At 38.4% G+C, this 19934-nt stretch overlaps 1 protein-coding gene across 1 annotated transcript in view; it reads left to right on the top strand.

The window, feature by feature from the left end:
• The window catches only part of LOC114538970 (sushi domain-containing protein 2-like), a 64127-nt gene that overhangs the window by 20461 nt on the left and 23732 nt on the right, over positions 1 to 19934 (top strand). Inside the window, exons 8-9 of the mRNA XM_028559812.1 lie at positions 2665 to 2885; positions 3729 to 3858. Coding sequence (XP_028415613.1) covers positions 2665 to 2885; positions 3729 to 3858 — 351 coding nt within the window. The remainder of the gene's footprint in view (positions 1 to 2664; positions 2886 to 3728; positions 3859 to 19934) is intronic.

The following is a 19934-nucleotide window of genomic DNA, read 5'->3' as shown; positions in this document are numbered from 1 at the left end:
AAACTGAAATAACTTTCACTAGATAGAAGGAAGACTAACTTAGATTTTGATATATTACCGTAGCATTTTAATTAAAAATTTAAGGAGATATCAATGTTCAAAATTGGTAGCATATTTCTGGATGTGTTTAAATTATGCAAAAAACGCCGTATCAAATATTAATCAAGCTTTTCTCAACCAAACATGCACTATTAGCAGTAAATAAATGATACTTGACAAATTGTTTATTATCAAACGAAGTATTATTATTTAATGAAGAAAATAATACAGCCTTTTTGCAATTACACATATAACAATATCAGCGCTACATGCAGTTTTCGTTACGTTTTGTTCGAAAAATGTTGGATGTCCCTGGGGAATTGTATGTTGTGCCTTATGGAACTATAGTTTGAATGTGTTTTATTTTGAGTTAATCCTGAACATCCCAAGATTAAGCAAAGATCAAAGAGTATGGATGTGTTTTGAGCATGCAAGGTCTCAGAATGCGGCAGAAGTTAGAATATTCCTGCTCCAACGAAACGAACAATCAGCACAACATATCGGAAGTTTCTGCGAGAAGCGACATGCCACAATTTAAATAAAGGTCGAAGTGGTCGACAAAGAAGCTCAAGGACGCCAGAGAATATCGAACTTGTACGCCAGTCTTTATCGCAACATGGAAAAAGATCTTCACGACGAAACGGGCTAGGGTTAAGTCGAAGTTCATTTCAACGAATTGTTAAATTAGACATTAAATTCCACCCATACGTTATGATTAAACGGCAGAAGTTAAGGGAAGGTGATCCTTTACAACGAATGGCATTTTGTAACCGACTCGTCGATACAGTTGAACAGAACCCGCAATTTCTTGATGAGTTGATTTTATCTGACGAAGCAGTCTTTAGTTTAAACTCAGAAGTAAATACGATAAATATTATGAAGTATGCACCCAATGGAAACGGACATCCCGGAAACCATTACGTTGAATTTGCTCAAGGTGCCGATCAGGTGATGGTATGGGTTGGTCTTACTCGAGTAGGCATTGTTCTTGGTCCACATTTTTCAGAGAGAAACCTCGATACAAGAGAATATTTACGTATTATACGTTACCATGTTATACAGAGGGACTTACACGTTCATAACACTGATAAGAATAACATGTGGTGGCAAAAAGATGGAGCTCCTGCCCATACCAGTAATGCAATGCGACTGATGAGCAAACGTGGGGATTGGCCATGGCCCCCTCGCTCTCCAGACATGGCAATATGCGAGTTTTTTCTTTGGGGATACCTTAAGCAGCAAATTTGGAATGTACCACACGATCAACAACTGCAGAATTTAGAAGAGCTTCGCAACTCAATCGTAACAGCATGCCGTAAACTAGAACAACGAATGATCCATGACTTCTTCGACGCAATGGTCTCACGGGCTAGGCAGTGCATTCGTGTTGTGAGACACGCGATTCCGAACGAATAAATCTTCCTTGTTTTCTGTAACTAATAACACTTCGTTTCATAATAAACAATTTGTCAAGTGTCATTTATTTACTGCTAATAGTGCATGTTTCCGTTGAGAAAAGCTTGATTAATATTTGATACGGCGTTTTTTGCATAATTTAGACACATCCAGAAATATGCTACCAATTTTGAACATTGATATCTCCGTATTTTTTTTATTAAAACACAACTGTAATATATCAAAATCTAGGTTAGTTTTCCCTCTATCTAGTGAAAGTTATTTCAGTTTAATAGCTTTGCTAATTTAGAAGCTATTATGAATCAAACTGGAGTACTTTTTTCAGGGACACCCGTTACAATTTTTAAAAATAAAAACCCTGCATGGCAGGTATTGAGATATTCACGTTTCGTCATGCATGACAATGAGTTCTTCTCATGGAACATTAATTTCTTGAGATCTTGAGCCATACTGGTCAAACGTATAGAATTGGGGAAAAAATAATCGAAGGCGACGCGAGGAAAGGAGGTTTAAGCGGCTTACCTGCCAAATATCGGGTGATAAATTAGTGCGTAAATCATAATGCGTGAAGAACACGAACTGCGTGAGATTTTTAGTTCCTGATATTTTTAATAATTGTTAGTTTCACATTTTATGTATTCTGAGCATGAAATAATGATCTATCGTTTAAAAATATTAATACAACAGTATGACGTACTCTTTGAATTTGAAAGTATGCCATTTTGATTAGGAAAATGGCATTTTTCGTCGCAGATCAAGCCGCAAAAACAAATCTCCAAGCTTCAAACGTTTTAGCGTGTTGCCAAAATTCCACGTGCGGCTTAGGAAGATGACCTCTGATTAATTTTTTAAACTGTACCATGCATAGCTGTGGAGAGCCACTTTAATATTGTTCATCCTAATAATAATACCGATATTTCTAAAACAAATTTATATAGACGGCGCGGGTTTTTTTAGTCGACTTTCGCGTCTGAAATTATGGAAAATAATACTACCTTGAAAACTTGGTGCTTCAGGGGAATATTCCTTTTACAACCCATACACAATGAGTAGCAAATGTTAAAAAAAATGTAGTAACCGCACGGATTTTCTATACATTACTCCGAATTCTCACTTTCGTTTATATGAATTTTCACGACTTTTTCACGAATTTCAAGAATTTTAATCACAATCATAATATTTGCAATTAAATCTTGTATTTTCTTTCAGAGGAAGACGAAAACGAAGAAATTCAAATGCAGGATCCGAGATTGCAATCGTCAGTATAACCGCATCGTCAAAGAGAAAAAAACGATTTCTGGGGAAATTTTTCAAGTTTGCTTCAAGAATCTTTAGTTCACCATTTCTAATAACTTCGTTGCTGGCAAGTGAGGTCTACTGCAGAACTTGGCACGGATATCAAAACAGGAAAGAAAATAAAAGATTGCGAGGTATGAAGTGTATAAGTTACAACGGCATACACCCTCAGCCGTTCAAGCATTAAATTTTATACGGCGAACGTGAATCACATACGGCAAAGCTGAATTTGCTGCTTTTCTAAATACATCAGAAATACTCTGTTGCTTTTTTACATTACTGTTGAACATCACGCGTTTTATGTAGAACGTTTGCAATTTAGCGAAATAGCAGTTAAAGCACAAATTTTGTTAGCGATTTGGCGTTTTGAAGGTGTCTAATTCAAGCGTGAAAATAGATATTTCCGCGAATTAATATGTCGAGCAGATGCTAGACTGGGAACTTGATTTAGGTATCACAGCGGCTGCGGCCGTCAGTGGCGTTGCAGGATTCACCCACAACCATTAGGCCGCTACCTATCGCTGTGTTGCTTAGCAATGTTGGTATATATGTTTACGAAACAGATCTGCACAATATGGAGCTTCCGCGAGAGTGGAAATCCGAACTCTTTACTTTGGAATGGTAAATGTCAATTATTGTTAATTTCGAGGATTCTATAATCTCGACAATGTTATAGGGCTTAATTTGTAAAGAGTGCAAGTGGAGATTGCGATTGTATAATCGAATAAGTTTTAAATTTAGCATATTTTTATACCTTAATTACATATATTAATTACCTGTTGCAGTAGCAGTTTGGATGCACAGGTTAGCTATTTCTATTATACTTACTTCTTTGCAATTGTTTGTGCAAAATGGAATGCTTTCATTATCCCTGTTGTTTCCCTTTTCCAGTACGTTCTTTATTACAAAAACTCATTCTACACGAATGAATGACAATTTACGATCGGATAATTTTATATTATGTACTATTATTTTAGACGAGTTACCTCCATGTCCTCCAAGGGTTGAAATGATTGATTACGACCGATTTAAACCGGATAATGCAAGTTTTCTCAGGCGGTTTTTTCATCCTGGAAGTACGTATTGTATCCGCTCAAGGAGAGCTAGGTACGAGCAAGGGGCGGGGAGCATAACCCACCAGAAGGCGTGGCGAGGGTACTAATTCCGTTCGAATATTAGGAATTTTACTGAGGTATTGTGACAAAACATATCGGAATCCAAAGTCTTCGAAATTTTATCGCATGGACGTCGTCGCACGTTCAGTGGTACTTGCATGTGCGCGCGTTCGTGAAATTTTAGAGAAAACACAATAAAAATAGATAATCACTAACTTGCTCATCGGCTAAAACAAAAAGTTTAAATTGTATTCTAATGAGAACGTCAGCAACTTAATTGTCATCTTGCAATCTAACTCATTTGTAAGCAGGTTTTTCATGAAATGTGAAATGACGCTTTTGGTAATTAACACATAAGGTCAACTGCAGTCATAAATATTCAAAAAACATGCAACATTCGACGTTAAGTCCTCACATCAGGAAAGGTTAGGCCTCATATCGGGTGATGTTTACTTCACTTTTAAATAATATGATTATATTTGCTTACGACAAGATCAGCTATCGGCTCATCATAACCAGAAATTTAGGACATTAATTAACATAAAAGTTCATAAGCAATCAAAGATGGCTGCCTAGTTGTAATCAAAAAATTGAAATCAAAGCAATTTCTATCTTAAATATTGCGGAGATCGATTTAAGATGGGCAGAATACTTTTATGATATTTTTGTCCTAATTTTATCTTCCTTAAACAAGTTCCCCGTAATGTCACTTCAGCAACTCGTTAGCTCCTTCAAATATAATGGTTAGCAAGTTGCGAAATGACATTACTGGGGAACCTGTTAAAGATCAAATAAAGCCCGTTCTGCGCATATATTCCGCGCAGCAACACATTCCATTAGTGGGGGACAATTTTTGGAATGTTAATGATATGCGATATTTTAATGATATGTTAATGATACGCGTTGTTTTTTTAAATAATTTCTGAAAAACCCTTTCAGGGAGAATTCATTAAATCTCTACATCTACATCTACATCCAGTTCGGGAGCACAATTATTTTATTTTATGTCGCAAGGCAAAGAGGCTGGAATTGCGAGTGATGAAGATAAGGCTTCTAGAAAAAAGCAATATTATTGTGAAAGGAATGCTTCAAAAATTGATTTGTGGAATGAGACCCGAGATGGCGATGCTACTCGTCGTCGCTATACAGACGCTACTTTCTCGCTTGTCCTACAATTACAAATATATAAAGTTTTAGGTAACGGTTTGTTTACAAGCTTCGCTTTGTATCTTCTTCAAAATATAATAATATTTTCTTGAAAATATAATATAAAAAAAGCATATTCATCACAGCCGGTCGAGCGAGAACGAGAAGAAAATAAGAATATTGAAACGATTTGTCGAAAATTGTTATAAATGTACTGAGTTTCTGCCCGTCCTAAATCGAGCTCCGCGACTTCAATATGTAAGCCGAAGTCGCGCTTTAATTTCAAATGTTTTCTTGTGCCTTTTATAATTCTATTTACAAGGCAGCCATCTTCGATTGCGAATCCCAGCATTTTGAACTTTTATGGTAAATAATGTCCTGAATTTCGGGCTATGTTTGATTTATTTGCTAACTGGAAATAGTTTTGCATGCAATCAAGCAAAATCCCCTCGCTTGAGGCAATTGACATATATTTCAAACAGTGAAGTGTTATAGTATTCTAGTTTCTGCTAAATTATCGACTTTGCAGTCGTATATCATACAAAGGAAAATCCTATATCATGTACAATTCAGTCGACTCTCGAGCTTTCAAATGGTGCTACGAATAGTGTGAAATGCTGCAATTAATGCCGGTTTCAGTAATTTAGCGAAATTTCTATTCCTTTTTAAGCAGATTTACGTTAATTTACAGTCTCGGGATTCGGGAATAGTATGGTTGCCGGATTGTTGCAATATTCAATAGATATAAATACATATTTAGTAAAACCAAATATATGTTGAACTGTTACATTTATATTCAATCAACCTATTATCAATTCAATTTCAAACACTTTTACATTTAATAATTGATAACTATATTCAATTCAATACGTTCAATACATATTCAATAAATTCTGCACTTTCACATTCAATAATTGATTACTTTTATTCAATTCAATACATTCAATATATATTCAATAAATTCTGCACTCCGGCGTGCCAGCGGTCTACAAAGTAGTTGGGATAAACGTTATATTAGAATAGTTTTAAAACACCATGCAGAATCAAAATTGCGGGAATAAACGAAGGGTATACACTAAAGGAGATCGAAGACGCTGTGGAAAGGGGAATTCAAAGAGTATTATCAGCGGTTCAGAGTGGTAGGAGTAATAGTAGTGAGGGTAAGTGAAGTTTTTTTGTTGTTGTTTATATTGTAAGCAATATCGCAGTAATCAATTAAACCGTTTTTACGGCTCAACGATTTTAGGCGGTTTTGGTACATACCTTCTTGGGGTATTTAGGAATAAGATTGGGGATACTTTGATCTTGGACCAGTGTGACCAGATTCAGTAATTTTTTTTACTTTTGGCAAAATTCTGCCAAATTTGGAAAGTTTCTATCAAGAATTTAAGATGCAAAAATGTTGCAAAAACCCGCCATATTTGATATTTGTGACAGCGCCTTGAAATTATTGGGTTTTCAGGTTAATCTTGCTCCATGACGTCATTATTGTTTTTAAAAATTCAGTAGGTATTCCTATCCACCAGGAAATGGAAGGGGGCAATTTGGTAAAATTATTTTCTGATTTAGAAAATTTGAACACAAAGTTGGTAATAACTGCTGAAAATATCTGGTCACACTGTCTTGGAGTTAGAGCTCTGTCATTTGTTGGTTAAATTTTACAACCAGCAGCATTGCACATCTTTTTCAAATATAGATAGTGGGGTCATTGCATCAATTAAAATCTGAGCTATTGGAGAGGGAAGGTGTCAAAAATTTAAATCATAGATTTTACAAGGGAGATTCATGAAATATAAACCAGCATGGTTCGAAAACATATATAATTGATTGTTCTATTAATGGATAAAATATCTAAAGCAGTATTATATATTAATTGACTTTATTCCTATATTACAAAAAGACATTGAAAAAAAATGTAAACAGTGTCAATATATATCATTAAAACAAAATTTAAAAAAAATTTTTCTATGCAACAGCATCCACAACAGTATTACCAAGTACAATTAGACCACCAGCTGGTATGTCAAGTACAAGTGCATTGGCAGTTGGTACATCCAATGGGATTTCTGGTATCATTGGCAGAGCTCGTGATCTTCTGCGAACCAATGCTCGATCTGTTGGAAACACTGTAGGCAGAGCGTTAAGTTTGCAGCCAAAAAGACGAAGATTAGGGCATCTATATGGATCAAAAATGAAAATGCCTGAGTTTAAAACTATGGAAGTGACTGTTTTTGATTATGCTGATCATGATGACCTTGCTGATCATGAAGGAAACATACCTAAAATTTTACCTGACTACAGTATTGGGAAGGATGATGTTTTGTTTACCGGAACAGTTGATCTGATGACCAATGACAAAGAGGATGCAATAAGATCTAAACTGGTTGATGTTTTTAGATCCAGACTAAGCAATTTAAAAGAAAATGATTTTTCTCTTGTTAAAGTTTCAAGAAAGATTGTTTCTATACCCCAGCATGCAAAGATGGTCACAAATGGGACTATCCCAAAGTTAAAGCAATCAAGGGTCAAGGAAAGTTATACGTCCGATTAGAAAAGCCTCAGAGTTCTTTAATGTCATCATTAGCACCCCAGGGTGTATCTATAATATTGCAAGCAATCCAGTGTTTTCAAATGCACAAGACAATAGTGTATCTGAAAGAATAGAAATTAACCTGGACAGCATTTTACATCACATCACCAACAAATTGATCTTGGTGAACCATCTTCAGTTGGTTGTGAACAGATTGATCTAACCAGTGATCAACCATCTACATCAAATCATGATCAGGTTAATTTTGATGATGAGGAAGATATTGAGGCTCTACAAACAATGTTTCCAGCAAGAAGTGAGCAATATCTTCGCCAAATGAGAGGAAATAACATTACCCTACAAGACACAATCAATGACATTTTGGGAGAAAATGGCAATATCAATGGTATAGGTTATATATATTTTTAATTAAAAACATACTACAATGTTTGTACTCAAGAAAACTGAAACATTAATAGCCTTTGTATGTACTGCAAAAGGCCTTTGTTTTTATTTTTTATTGACATGCTACTCACACTTTTCAACACAGTTCAATTACACATATAATAGTTTTGAATTAGGTATATTCATCTGTGTGTGGAATTATTAAACTCTGTGTTTTTTCCTGGCAAATATCACTTTTGATTATGCTATTTTGCATGTTGTGATATAGGGGAGAAACAAATGGGAACTGCATCAGATGTATTGAATCAACTAAAGAAGTCTATGAAGCCATACACGGAATCAGTTAAGCTGAAAGTTGACAAAGAGGACTTAGTAATGGATTTCTTTCATTTCTACAAGAGCCCTGAATTTGATGCTTTGATGCCATTGAAAGTACAAATAAGAGGAGAACCGGCAATAGATACTGGAGGTGTCCTACGTCAAGCATTTACTGACCTATTTACTGAAGTTGCGAGTGGAAAATATTACCTACATTTATTTAGAGGCCCCCATCAAAGGCTTACTCCAATTTACAGCAGTGAACATGTCTTGACTGGAATATTTGAAGTGTTTGGAAAGATGATAGCTCATAGCTTAGTACAAGGTGAGCCTGGTTTCCCATTCCTTGCTCCTAGTATTTAATGGTGTACAGCAACAGGGGATGTGTCTGAAGCTGTTGCTCGAGCTTCGTGTCTTGATATTGGTGATGGTGAACTTTCTTGTTTTATTGAAAGGGTAAGATGTTCAAAAAAACCACAAATACTTTGAAACCTTTCAAATTCTTGTTTCCCATGATTCAAAATTGTTTTGTCAAAATTAAATGGGAAGAAAAAAGGAATGGCTTATTTAAGTCATATTGTTTTTATGGATAAGTTGCACATGTGTGCACTGGAGGATCTCTTATGCAATAGCCATTTGGTGCTACTTGAGTAATTCTTAATACTCTTCATGCCTATTCTCTGCCATAAAAACACCATGATTTGTTATAGCAGAAAACTGCAGGTTTCTGGTTTACCAGCCCTAACTGTTTTTGACATCCAAAATTACCAAACCTAATCCTTTTGCTGATGTATTTTAAAGCTGAGCAAAGCCACTGTAATTAGATATATAACCCCTTAAATGAAAATCTTTCTAATTATTTGAAACTATTAAGAAATGTAATAATCATCTTGAGATATACACCCTGTGAAAAGTTATTTGACCATATTCATTCTGGCATATGCCATTATTTTTGAAAGGGAAGTTATTTACTATAACAGAAACTTGCATATATGCATGTCTCTTCAACTATAATTCTAGATTAAAAGTGCTACTTATAGTATTCTTTTCTATGCTTTATTTAATACTCCCTTTACAAAACCCTCTCCCTCTCGCTTCCTCGACTCCCATGTGTTGTCCCCCACGTGACCGTTACGTCACGAACACTACATCCCTCTTTTACGTGAACATGCTTAACTACTGTCCATAGCTTAAATAGACATTTGTCAGCTTCTACTGGGCACCCAATTCCATCTTCGGATGGTATTTTGCGAACTACTGACGAATTCCTCATTATCTCAGGCTCGCCTCGTCTCTTTAGAAGTAAAATTGTTCCTTTTGTTCCAACCACTGTGTATGGGTCTGGGTCATATCTTGTTGACAATTTATTCTTTCGTTCTTGTTTGAGAAGAACTTTGTCGCCCCTCTTTATGTTGGCAGGTGCAGCGTGTCTTTTCTCATCCGCGTACTGCTTCATCTTTTCTTTCCGACATCGATCACGCTCAAGGATGGTGGGGTCAACATTTATCTGTGAATTCGACGAAATGGTGGTTGCGCCCGACGGGAGTTTAGTGCGTATCTCTCGTCCGAACAGTAGAAGGGCCGGCGATTTGCCAGTAGTGCAATGGGCTGTCGCTCGGTAGTTAAGTAAAAAGGTGTCAATCTCGCTTTTCCAATCTTTCCCTTCAGTATGTGCTGCGCGAATCGCTTTCTCTAGTGTGCGGTTGAATCTTTCGACCTCAGAATTGGCTTGCGGCCAGTAAGGTGTTACTCGACGGTGTTTGATGCCGTGCTCACTAAGATATGAATCAAATTCCTCAGCCACGAACTGGGGTCCATTGTCTGTAACGATTTCCTCAGGTAGGCCATGCACCGCAAAGCAAGACTTCAAGCGTTTGATTATTACTGCTGCATTTGTGCTCTTCAAGATGAAAACTTCTGGCCAGCGCGTACACGAATCAACCACAACCAGAAGCGACTCACCGGTCGGGAAGGGGCCACATAGATCGGCATGTAAGACGGTCCACGGTCGTGAAGGCATTTCTGTCGTAGTAAGTGGCTCTGGACATGACTGAGAGGACTGGGCTTGACAGGAGATACAGGAACGAATTAAATGTTCAATGTCTTTGTCAATTCCAGGCCACCAAACTTTTTCTCGCAAGAGTTGTTTCGTTCGAACAATCCCTTGATGACCTTCATGTGCTAATTGGAGTGTGGCTGATCGTAGACTTTCTGGAACAACAATGCGCGATCCGCGAAGAAGTAAGGACCCTGTCGCCGTCACTTCGTCTTTAATGCTAAAATAGGGTCCGGATTCCCGGCTCTTTTGCCATTTGCCTGAGACAACTGATAGGTGGACTTGCTGTAGGACAGGGTCTTCTGCAGTGGCCTGCTCAAGTTGGGTAAGGGTCATTGCTTGGGGAACCGCGTTGCGGGTGATGTAATGAACGTACTCTTCCGCAATATTTCGTTCGCGGTGTGCGGCACTCGACAAAGGAAGACGAGACAACACGTCAGCGGGATTGGTGGCGCCAGGAGAATACTGCAGATGGAATGTGTATGGCTGGAGGCGTAATCCCCAGCGCTCTATTCTTGCTGGGGGTTTGGAGGTGGCGCTGTAGATAACCTCAAGCGGTTTGTGATCAGTAAGCAGGGCAAAGGTGGTTCCATATAAGTACAAGTGGAATTTTTCACAGCCCCAGACGACTGCCAGGGCCTCACGTTCCGTCTGAGAATAACGTCGTTCCACCACTGTGAGCGTTCGACTGGCATAGGCGATGGGTCTGACCACACCTTGTTGTGTTTGGGTCAAGATAGCCCCCAGACCAACAGGGCTAGCATCCACACGTAGCTGGGTAGGGGCGGCCGGGTCATAGTGGGCCATAACACAGTCACTTGTTAGTATTGTCCTGAGTTTGTCAAATGAAGACTGATGAATATCGGTCCAGTGCCAGGGCACCTCCTTACGGGTTAGCTCGGAAAGGGGGTAAGCAATGGTGGAAAAATCTGGAATGAATCGTCGACAAAAACTAGCTAGGCCCAGAAAACTGCGAACTTCGGAAGCGTTTTTTGGTGTTGGAGCATTTCGTGTAGCTTCAACTGACTGGTTGTTCGGCCGAATGCCACGAGCGGAGATGTCAAAGCCAAAGAATGTAATCTCAGGAGCACTAAACAGGCACTTCTCACTATTTAATGTAAGTCCTCTTTCTTGCAATCGACCAAGTACACCATGGAGATTTCTGTCATGTTCTGCTTTGTCCTTTCCGAAAACTATAATGTCATCTGAAATGTTTTTGACTCCAGGTAGCCCATGTAAAACTTGTTGAATTGCATGTTGATAGATTTCAGGAGCTGCAGATATACCAAAAAGGAGACGCTTGTACCTATACAAGCCGTCATGGGTGGTAAAGGTGGTCAGTTCTCTGGATTTCTCGTCCAGTTCAATTTGATGATATCCCCACTTCAGATCTAACTTGGAAAATACCGCAGCTCCATTTAAATCCTGTAAGCTCTCTTCAATTGTAGGAATCGGATACCGCTCTCGTATGACAGCCGTGTTTACTTGCCGCATGTCTACACAGACGCGGATTTCGCCACTGGATTTTGGAACGACCACCAGAGGTGAGACCCAGGGGGTTGGGCCACAAACTTTCTCAATTATATCCAGTCTTTCCAGCTCTTCGAGTTTAGCTGAAACTTGCTTTCGGACATGGAACGGAATGCGACGTGGGGGCTGGACAACAGGTTTAATGTCATGGTTGATGGAAATTTCCTGCTGGTAGTTGGTGAGTTTTCCTACTCCATCAAAGACGCTAGGGTACTTTTGGCGAAGAGATTCGGAGGATACAACGCAATTGACCGAGGATACTTGAGGTCCAATATGCAAGAGTCCCAACTGAGTCGCAGTTTGCTTTCCGAGGAGACAACCAGCATGTTTGTTGTGCACGACTACGAATTTTGCCACGATTTCTGCAGAGTTGCACTTTATCCGACCGGTGATTGTTCCCAAAATATTTAGTGGGGTCGGCGAACCGTATGCATAAATACGAAGATTGGAAGGCATCAATTTGGCACCTGTTTGCGCTTTTAGACGATGATACGTGTCCAGATCGATCGCATTAACAGCTAGCCCCCGAATCGATGAGCATTTGCACAGGAACGTGTTCGAGTTCCAATGTATGAAGCCTGTCCGAGCGCTGTTGAACATTATGAGCAGTAAGAGTAAACAAACATTCATTTTCTGAAGAGTCATCTTCGGACTGTTCGAGCAGTCGAGCATTGTCCCTATCGTTCCTTGGTTTGCCGTTTGTCTGACGACAGACCCGAGCAAAATGACCGAGTTTGCCACAATTTCGACAGGTTTTTCCAAGTGCAGGACATTGGGCATCTTTCGCACGATGCCCTGCGTTTCCACAGCAATAACAAGCACGTTTTTGTGGATTACTGTCCTCCGTCCTCATAGAATTCGGCCGTTGTTGTTGATGAAAGCTCTGTCGCGCAATTGTATTGAGTTGAGACGATGAATCATACTTTTGTTCCATTTCTGCTGCCTGGCGGTCGGCTAGTTCGAACGAACGAGCTATAGCTAACAAATTGTCCAACGTTAGTTCGTGTTCTCGCAGTAAGCGACGACGAAGAGTGTTTGAAGCACATCTTTCGATAACTTGGTGACGAAGCATTTCATCGAGATTTTCACTAAATTGGCACGTTCTGGCGAGGGTTCTCAAGCGAGTTACAAAGGCATCTATGGATTCGTCAGGGCGTTGAGTTGCTTGTCGGAAAACATGTCGCTCGAAAGCTATATTTTTGCACGGGTTGAAATGTTGATTCAGTTTTTCGAGCGCAGTTTTGTAGTCTTCGCCAGTATCCGGCAACGTTTCAAAGATTTCTTGTACATCTGCACCGGCTAAATGAAGTAAGATAGCACGTTTCTGCTTTTGATCAGAGATACCTGAAGCTCGAATATAATAATCTAGTGACTTCGTCCATTTTTCCCAACGTTGTGCCAAGGAGCTCGGGTCAGATACAACAAAGGGCTGAATTGCCGGTAAATCAAGGACCATTGCCATTGGTATGAGTGTTTGCTAGACTCTAGTACGTTTCTTTTCTTCTTTTTTTTTGTTTTTTTTTTTATTATCCTCATCGCCAGTTATAGTATTCTTTTCTATGCTTTATTTAATACTCCCTTTACAAAACCCTCTCCCTCTCGTTTCCTCGACTCCCATGTGTTGTCCCCCACGTGACCGTTACGTCACGAACACTACACTACTGTTGATGATCTAAATGAAATTGCGCAAGACAATGATTTTTTACGTTTCATGCAAGAAAGTGGAGAAACCAGATTATTGAGAATAAGTATTTGTGCACTAGAATGCACCTCTTACTGAAGTATAAGGGCACTACCATGCTTTTTTATGAGAAATTATTTTCTCTGTTAACGCAGGAAAAAAACAAGGATGAAATTATGCAATGCCTTATTATTCATGATACTGTACTCCAGCACAAGGCTATTGTTGACCAGCTCAGGAAAGGTCTGTCAATCCTTGGTTTTCTTGGAGAAGTAGAAAAAGCACCTCACAAGTTTGAGCAATTCTTTGTACACCATGGTGATGAGTTATCATCAGAATACATCAAGTGTTTATTAAAACCACCTATTTCTACTGATGAACAAGTCAACAATGTTGTCCAGATGTTATATCGATTTATAGAGAATGCCACAAATTCTGATCTGATGAATTTCTTGTGTTTTGTGACTGGCTCAAAATCATCTACATCATGCTTAACGCCTGGGTCAATCAGCATTTCAGTAGTTCACGGTGACAGTATTTGGACCTAAAACTTCCTTCTGGATTTTCTCATTACTCTCATTTTGAATGTGCAATCAGGGCAATGCTACCAACATCAGGCAAAAAATACACAATTGCCTAGTCTGCTCTGCTGTCATTTCAGGGAGCTTTTATACAAGGAACCTCTTATTGTGTTAATTAACATTGGAACCTTTTATTGGAACTTTTTATTGTGTTGATTAGTTGTAGGAAAATTGCTACCAAGAACAATTAGCAATGGGTAATTTAATGTTATACTGGGTGTCTCAAAAAAACGCAACCACTTAAATATGCAAGAATATATTAATATTGTTCGGGTTTGCACCATAGTTCAGCTAAAATGACTTTTAGCATTGAAGGATTAAGAGCCATTTTCAATTCCCAAAGGTGCTTATCTATTGCGCTTTAGAGCTGTATTAATAATGTTCTTGCATATTTAAGTGGTTGCGTTTTTTTGAGACACCCTGTAGAAGATGCTATATAAAATATTGATGTTGTTTATGCATATGATGAATATTTATAGGTTAGGGTGTTTTTTTATTCCAAATGGAGGATTTTAGTAGGTAATAAAGCACAAGCTATACAACTATACAGTATACATTGAGGAGGAATATTATCATCTTGCAATGTTTTGTTTACTAAAGATACCATTATTATTATTAAATGTTGCTTTATTGTGTATTTTTACAAAACATTTTGACCTTGTACTACAGAAATACCATCCAAGTAAATATCAACACCATATGTATCTGACATCCTTGATGGGTCCACAATTTGTTGCAATGCAATTAACCTTTCCTGTGATATAGGGCATATTGGTGGTTCAACTATCACATCACTTGTTTCTTCAAGGGGTAAAGGACCATCATGATCAATTCCAAACAACTCTACATTGTTTGGCTCCACATCATCAGCCATAGAATCTCTAACAGCTGTTGGCATCTCATTATTGGGATTTATCATCCCATTGCTCCATATTTTATCTGGGCTCCAGTTGCGCTCAGTACGCATGGGACGTAGGTTAAATGCGCCTGCAAATTCTTGTAAGGCAAAGTTAATCCTTAGTAAAAACACATAGTGTAAAACAAACATATGCACTTCATTCTCTAATTCTAAGTAACCTGCGTCCTCGAGTGCATAAAAGACATAATAAAACAAAAATGTTGTAAATCGGAATACCTTCCTCCACAAGCGTTCAATACGTTGGTTCCTTGTCGATGAACCTGCAATAAAACTCCCTCTATTGTCCCCCCGTACTGCTACCATAAGTGCAGCGACTTCATTGTTTTCACCGCCGTGATCACCCCTTACACGAGAAGGCCAACCAAATTCTTGGGTAGCATTACGAAAGATGGTGGCAACAGTTGAAGCAAAGTTGTTGTCTGTAGCAAAAAGGTAAATGATACGTCTAGAAAATCCATCTATACAACCATGTACCACAAATTTCCATCGAATAAGGGAGTGGTGCCCATCGATATGCCACAAAGAATTGGGGCCAGGAACACTATAGACCCTACGAGTAATAACGCTGGCCCACCTGATAGCCGTATTTCTAGGGTACACACGTGTGAGTGATTCTCTTATTCTGTCCCTCTGTACTTTTATGTTTAGAGATCTGATATAGCCAATGAGGTACGACTCGCCTGTGGTATTACCATGTCGAGAGATATATTCACGCATCAAGGTATCTAATTGGTCATTAGATATCTCAGAAAATCTGCCAAGATCTAGCTTGCAGACCAAATTTTTGTACTCTCCTATATATTGTCCACCGCGATACTTGAAGCATGCGGGCAATTTCACTCCAGCTATAAAAACCGCTAGCACGTAGGTTTTCAATGACTTCTTTGGGCAGTATGAATGACGGACGTCCTACATTTCCCGCTTGATTTGCTTCCCGTGTACCAATGACAGGTAATGTTACGGTATTTCGTTGCATTGCTAAAACTTTTTGAGACCCGAAAATGTGAATTTCATTAAGTAAATAGCATAACTCTCGCAAAATGAGCATATTTTGAGACTCGGCAGGGTTGATTGAGCTTGGTGAAGCAGAAAAATCGTCACTGACAATCAGTATGCTTGTTGTGGGGCTAAAAAGATCAGATAAAGACCGTACGACGCTGACCGCTATTTCCAGTCTATTCAGCCGCAAAGCTCCCTCATGATAAGTTAAATTTCGCTCTTCTAAAAGTGTTTCAAGATCCGCTAGAATAGACTCCGTGGTTTCCAGAACATCCTGCCATGTTGATACTTCGCTTTCTGCTATACTAGCGGTTCCAGGCTGGCATTGCACATTGTCCGCCATCTTAAATTACGATAATGATCAGTATGAAGATTTTATCAAAATACCTCGATTACGGCGTTCCAACTTCCAGACAGTGAAGAGTATCTGCTTTTCTTGAAGCGCCCAGCTCCTGGCATAGTTTCTGCCGCCATTTTGTTTATTCGATGATTAGATATGGTATTTAAATAAAGTACTCCACCACTACTTTGTAGACCGCTGGCACGCCTGAGTGCAGAATTTATTGAATATATATTGAACGTATTGAATTGAATTTAGTTATCAATTATTAAATGTAAAAGTGTTTGAAATTTAATTGATAATAGGTTGATTGAATGTAAATGTAACAGCTCAACATATATTTGGTTTTACTAAATATGTATTTATATCTATTGAATATTGCAACAATCCGGCAACCATAGAATAGTAGCATTCCAAAAAATATCGAGTAATTCATTTGCTCAAATTTATCAGTTGCCTTACGGAGTTCATCAAATATTTGAAAAACTCCTAACTTCCGTTTCGAATTGATTTATTTCATTATGTAATACGATTAAAGATTCGTCAATTTGAGACCGGAAGTTACGAGATTTTCAAGGAGTTTTTCAAATACTTAATGGATGCGTAAGCCCACTGATAAATTTGAGAAAATGCAATTCTCGATATTTTTCGGATTACGCTCCTATTACCGCGACTGTAAAAAATAAATTATTTCTCAATCAAAACAATTTTAACGAAATTGAAGAATAAATTCAAAGAGGTGTCAAATATTTGTTTATACAGTACTCCCAAGAAATAACCTAACAAAATCCGCCGTTAACCTAAATTAAATCTCGTTCTGATCGCGGTTTAACCTCGGCCTAACTCGGTCTGACAGACATTTCTTAAGATGTTATCGATATGATTATTGTCTTGTCGTTCTCATGCAGCTGTTCATAACACTCCGTGCTTCAAAATACAAAATCTACTTATTTATCTCTTCAAGCACACTCTAAAAAACTTCAAAATCCATCAAAATTTTTCTATCTTACGTAGGCATGTTTCTTCGTATAATTATTTTCTAGATCATCCGAGTGAAAAATACTATTTCAAAACAGTTTTAAAACATCATATACGGTGACGCGAACCAAAAATTCAATTTCGTCAATCGCACGTTTGCTAGTCACCAGTTTCAACTCGTCTTAAACTCAGGGATGCACACATTACTTACAGAAACGTCCAACGTCCAAAATCTTAGCTGGAAACATAGGATTTCATAAGCAATCTGCAAGTGTATTCTTTGAAGTCAAACCGGCAGGAACATTATATAACTAAAAATGTGAATATTCTAGTGGTTTAAAGGGTCTTAATTTCGAGTGGTATTATACACACTTCAAATTCAAGCCGGGAGTCGCTGATAGAAAGGTGAGTCAACTATAGGTCCTCCGGCAGGAATCGAACCTACGCTTTTGCGATGCCGGTGCAATATGCTCTTGCCACTTAGCTACAGAGGTAGCTGACAAGAGCAAGCGTGGTTAATGTGTATACATGATAGTAATGCCGGGAATAGATGAGGGTAAATCATATAATGATTTAGCTCAGTGGCAAGAGCATTGCACCGGCATCACAAAAGCTTAGGTTCGATTCCTGCCGGAAGACCTATAGTTGACTCACCTTTACATCAACTGCATGTTCCTGGCTTGAATTTGAAGTGTGTATAATACCACTCGAAATTAAGACCCTTTAAACCACTACAATATTCCTGCATCGAGTGAAGTGCCAAAAATCATTATTGATTTACCTTCACCTATTCCCGGCATTACCAGCTATCTATACACATTAACCACGCTTGCTCTTTTCAGCTACCTCTGTAGCTCAGTGGCAAGAGCATTGTACCGGCATCGCAAAAGCCTAGGTTCGATTCCTGCCGGAGGACCCTATATTTGTCTCATTTTTCCATCAACTGTTCCTGGCTTGAATTTGAAGTGTGTATAATACCACTCGAAATTAAGACCCTTTAAACCACTAGAATATTCCTGCAATGACTGAAGTGCCAAAAATCATTATTGATTTACCCTTAAAAATGCGTATAGCCTTACTGTTACGAAATGAGCATATATATATATATATATAGTGTAATTTAGCATTGTAATGTAGCTGACAAGAGCAAGCGTGGTTAATGTGTATACATGATAGTAATGCCGGGAATAGATGAGGGTAAATCATATAATGATTTAGCTCAGTGGCAAGAGCATTGCACCGGCATCACAAAAGCTTAGGTTCGATTCCTGCCGGAAGACCTATAGTTGACTCACCTTTACATCAACTGCATGTTCCTGGCTTGAATTTGAAGTGTGTATAATACCACTCGAAATTAAGACCCTTTAAACCACTACAATATTCCTGCATCGAGTGAAGTGCCAAAAATCATTATTGATTTACCTTCACCTATTCCCGGCATTACCAGCTATCTATGCACATTAACCACGCTTGCTCTTTTCAGCTACCTCTGTAGCTCAGTGGCAAGAGCATTGTACCGGCATCGCAAAAGCCTAGGTTCGATTCCTGCCGGAGGACCCTATATTTGTCTCATTTTTCCATCAACTGTTCCTGGCTTGAATTTGAAGTGTGTATAATACCACTCGAAATTAAGACCCTTTAAACCACTAGAATATTCCTGCAATGACTGAAGTGCCAAAAATCATTATTGATTTACCCTTAAAAATGCGTATAGCCTTACTGTTACGAAATGAGCATATATATATATATATAGTGTAATTTAGCATTGTTAAGAAGTAGAAGGTAAATATAGATGAGGAAATTACTTGGGGAACATGTCACATAAAATGACGTGTAAAGTAAATATTATTATGACCCTTCGGAATCACAAAATTACTTTTCCTGTCATGAGGTGACAGCCCATGGGATTTCCTCCGAAACAATAGTGTGTCGTACAAGGTTTAAGTGTCACGACTCAAGAACATAAGTTCTAGGCGGATACTAGATTGTGTCAATCATTTTTTCGTTATATTTTGCTCGGCTAAGCGCTAGAAGCCTTACGTCATTAAAAGCTTAATTCGATGAAATTATTAGTAAAATAGGTTATGGTTCACAAAGTAATACTTTGATAATTGTACTTTAATAAGTTAATGATAAATATTTTAAGTTGTGAACAAGTTTTAACAGTGATCGATTAAGTAAAAGACCAACTCGACTAGCGCGTCACCGCCCTTAAGTAAACAAAGTATGAGAGCTGGAACGAGTTTCTGACGGCAACCCACACTACCTACAACGCTGATCGGATTATATGAATGACACCACCTTGCATAGGGCGTCTTCAAGATTCCTTCAAATTTTATTATGAAAGGAGACGCACAGCAGCAGAACCTTCAGTGGACTAGCGGAGTAAAAAGCATATGAAACGTTGGAGAAGATCAACCTTACAAAACCAATGACCAAAGACAGGGACAGCAACGACGAATATTTGAACAAAAGAGAAGAACGGAGAAAGAAGAGAACAACAAATTTCACCATTTATTAGTTTTCCGGAATGTTCTTTCGGGCTGAACTTTTCTGAAATTGATTTTAACGGAATAATAATCATA

This window comes from Dendronephthya gigantea, unplaced genomic scaffold, assembly GCF_004324835.1.
Source record: "Dendronephthya gigantea isolate DGI-Jeju-01 unplaced genomic scaffold, DenGig_1.0 000192F, whole genome shotgun sequence".
Classification (NCBI taxonomy): Eukaryota; Metazoa; Cnidaria; class Anthozoa; order Malacalcyonacea; family Nephtheidae; genus Dendronephthya; species Dendronephthya gigantea.
This window is presented reverse-complemented; position numbering and strand designations above follow the sequence as displayed.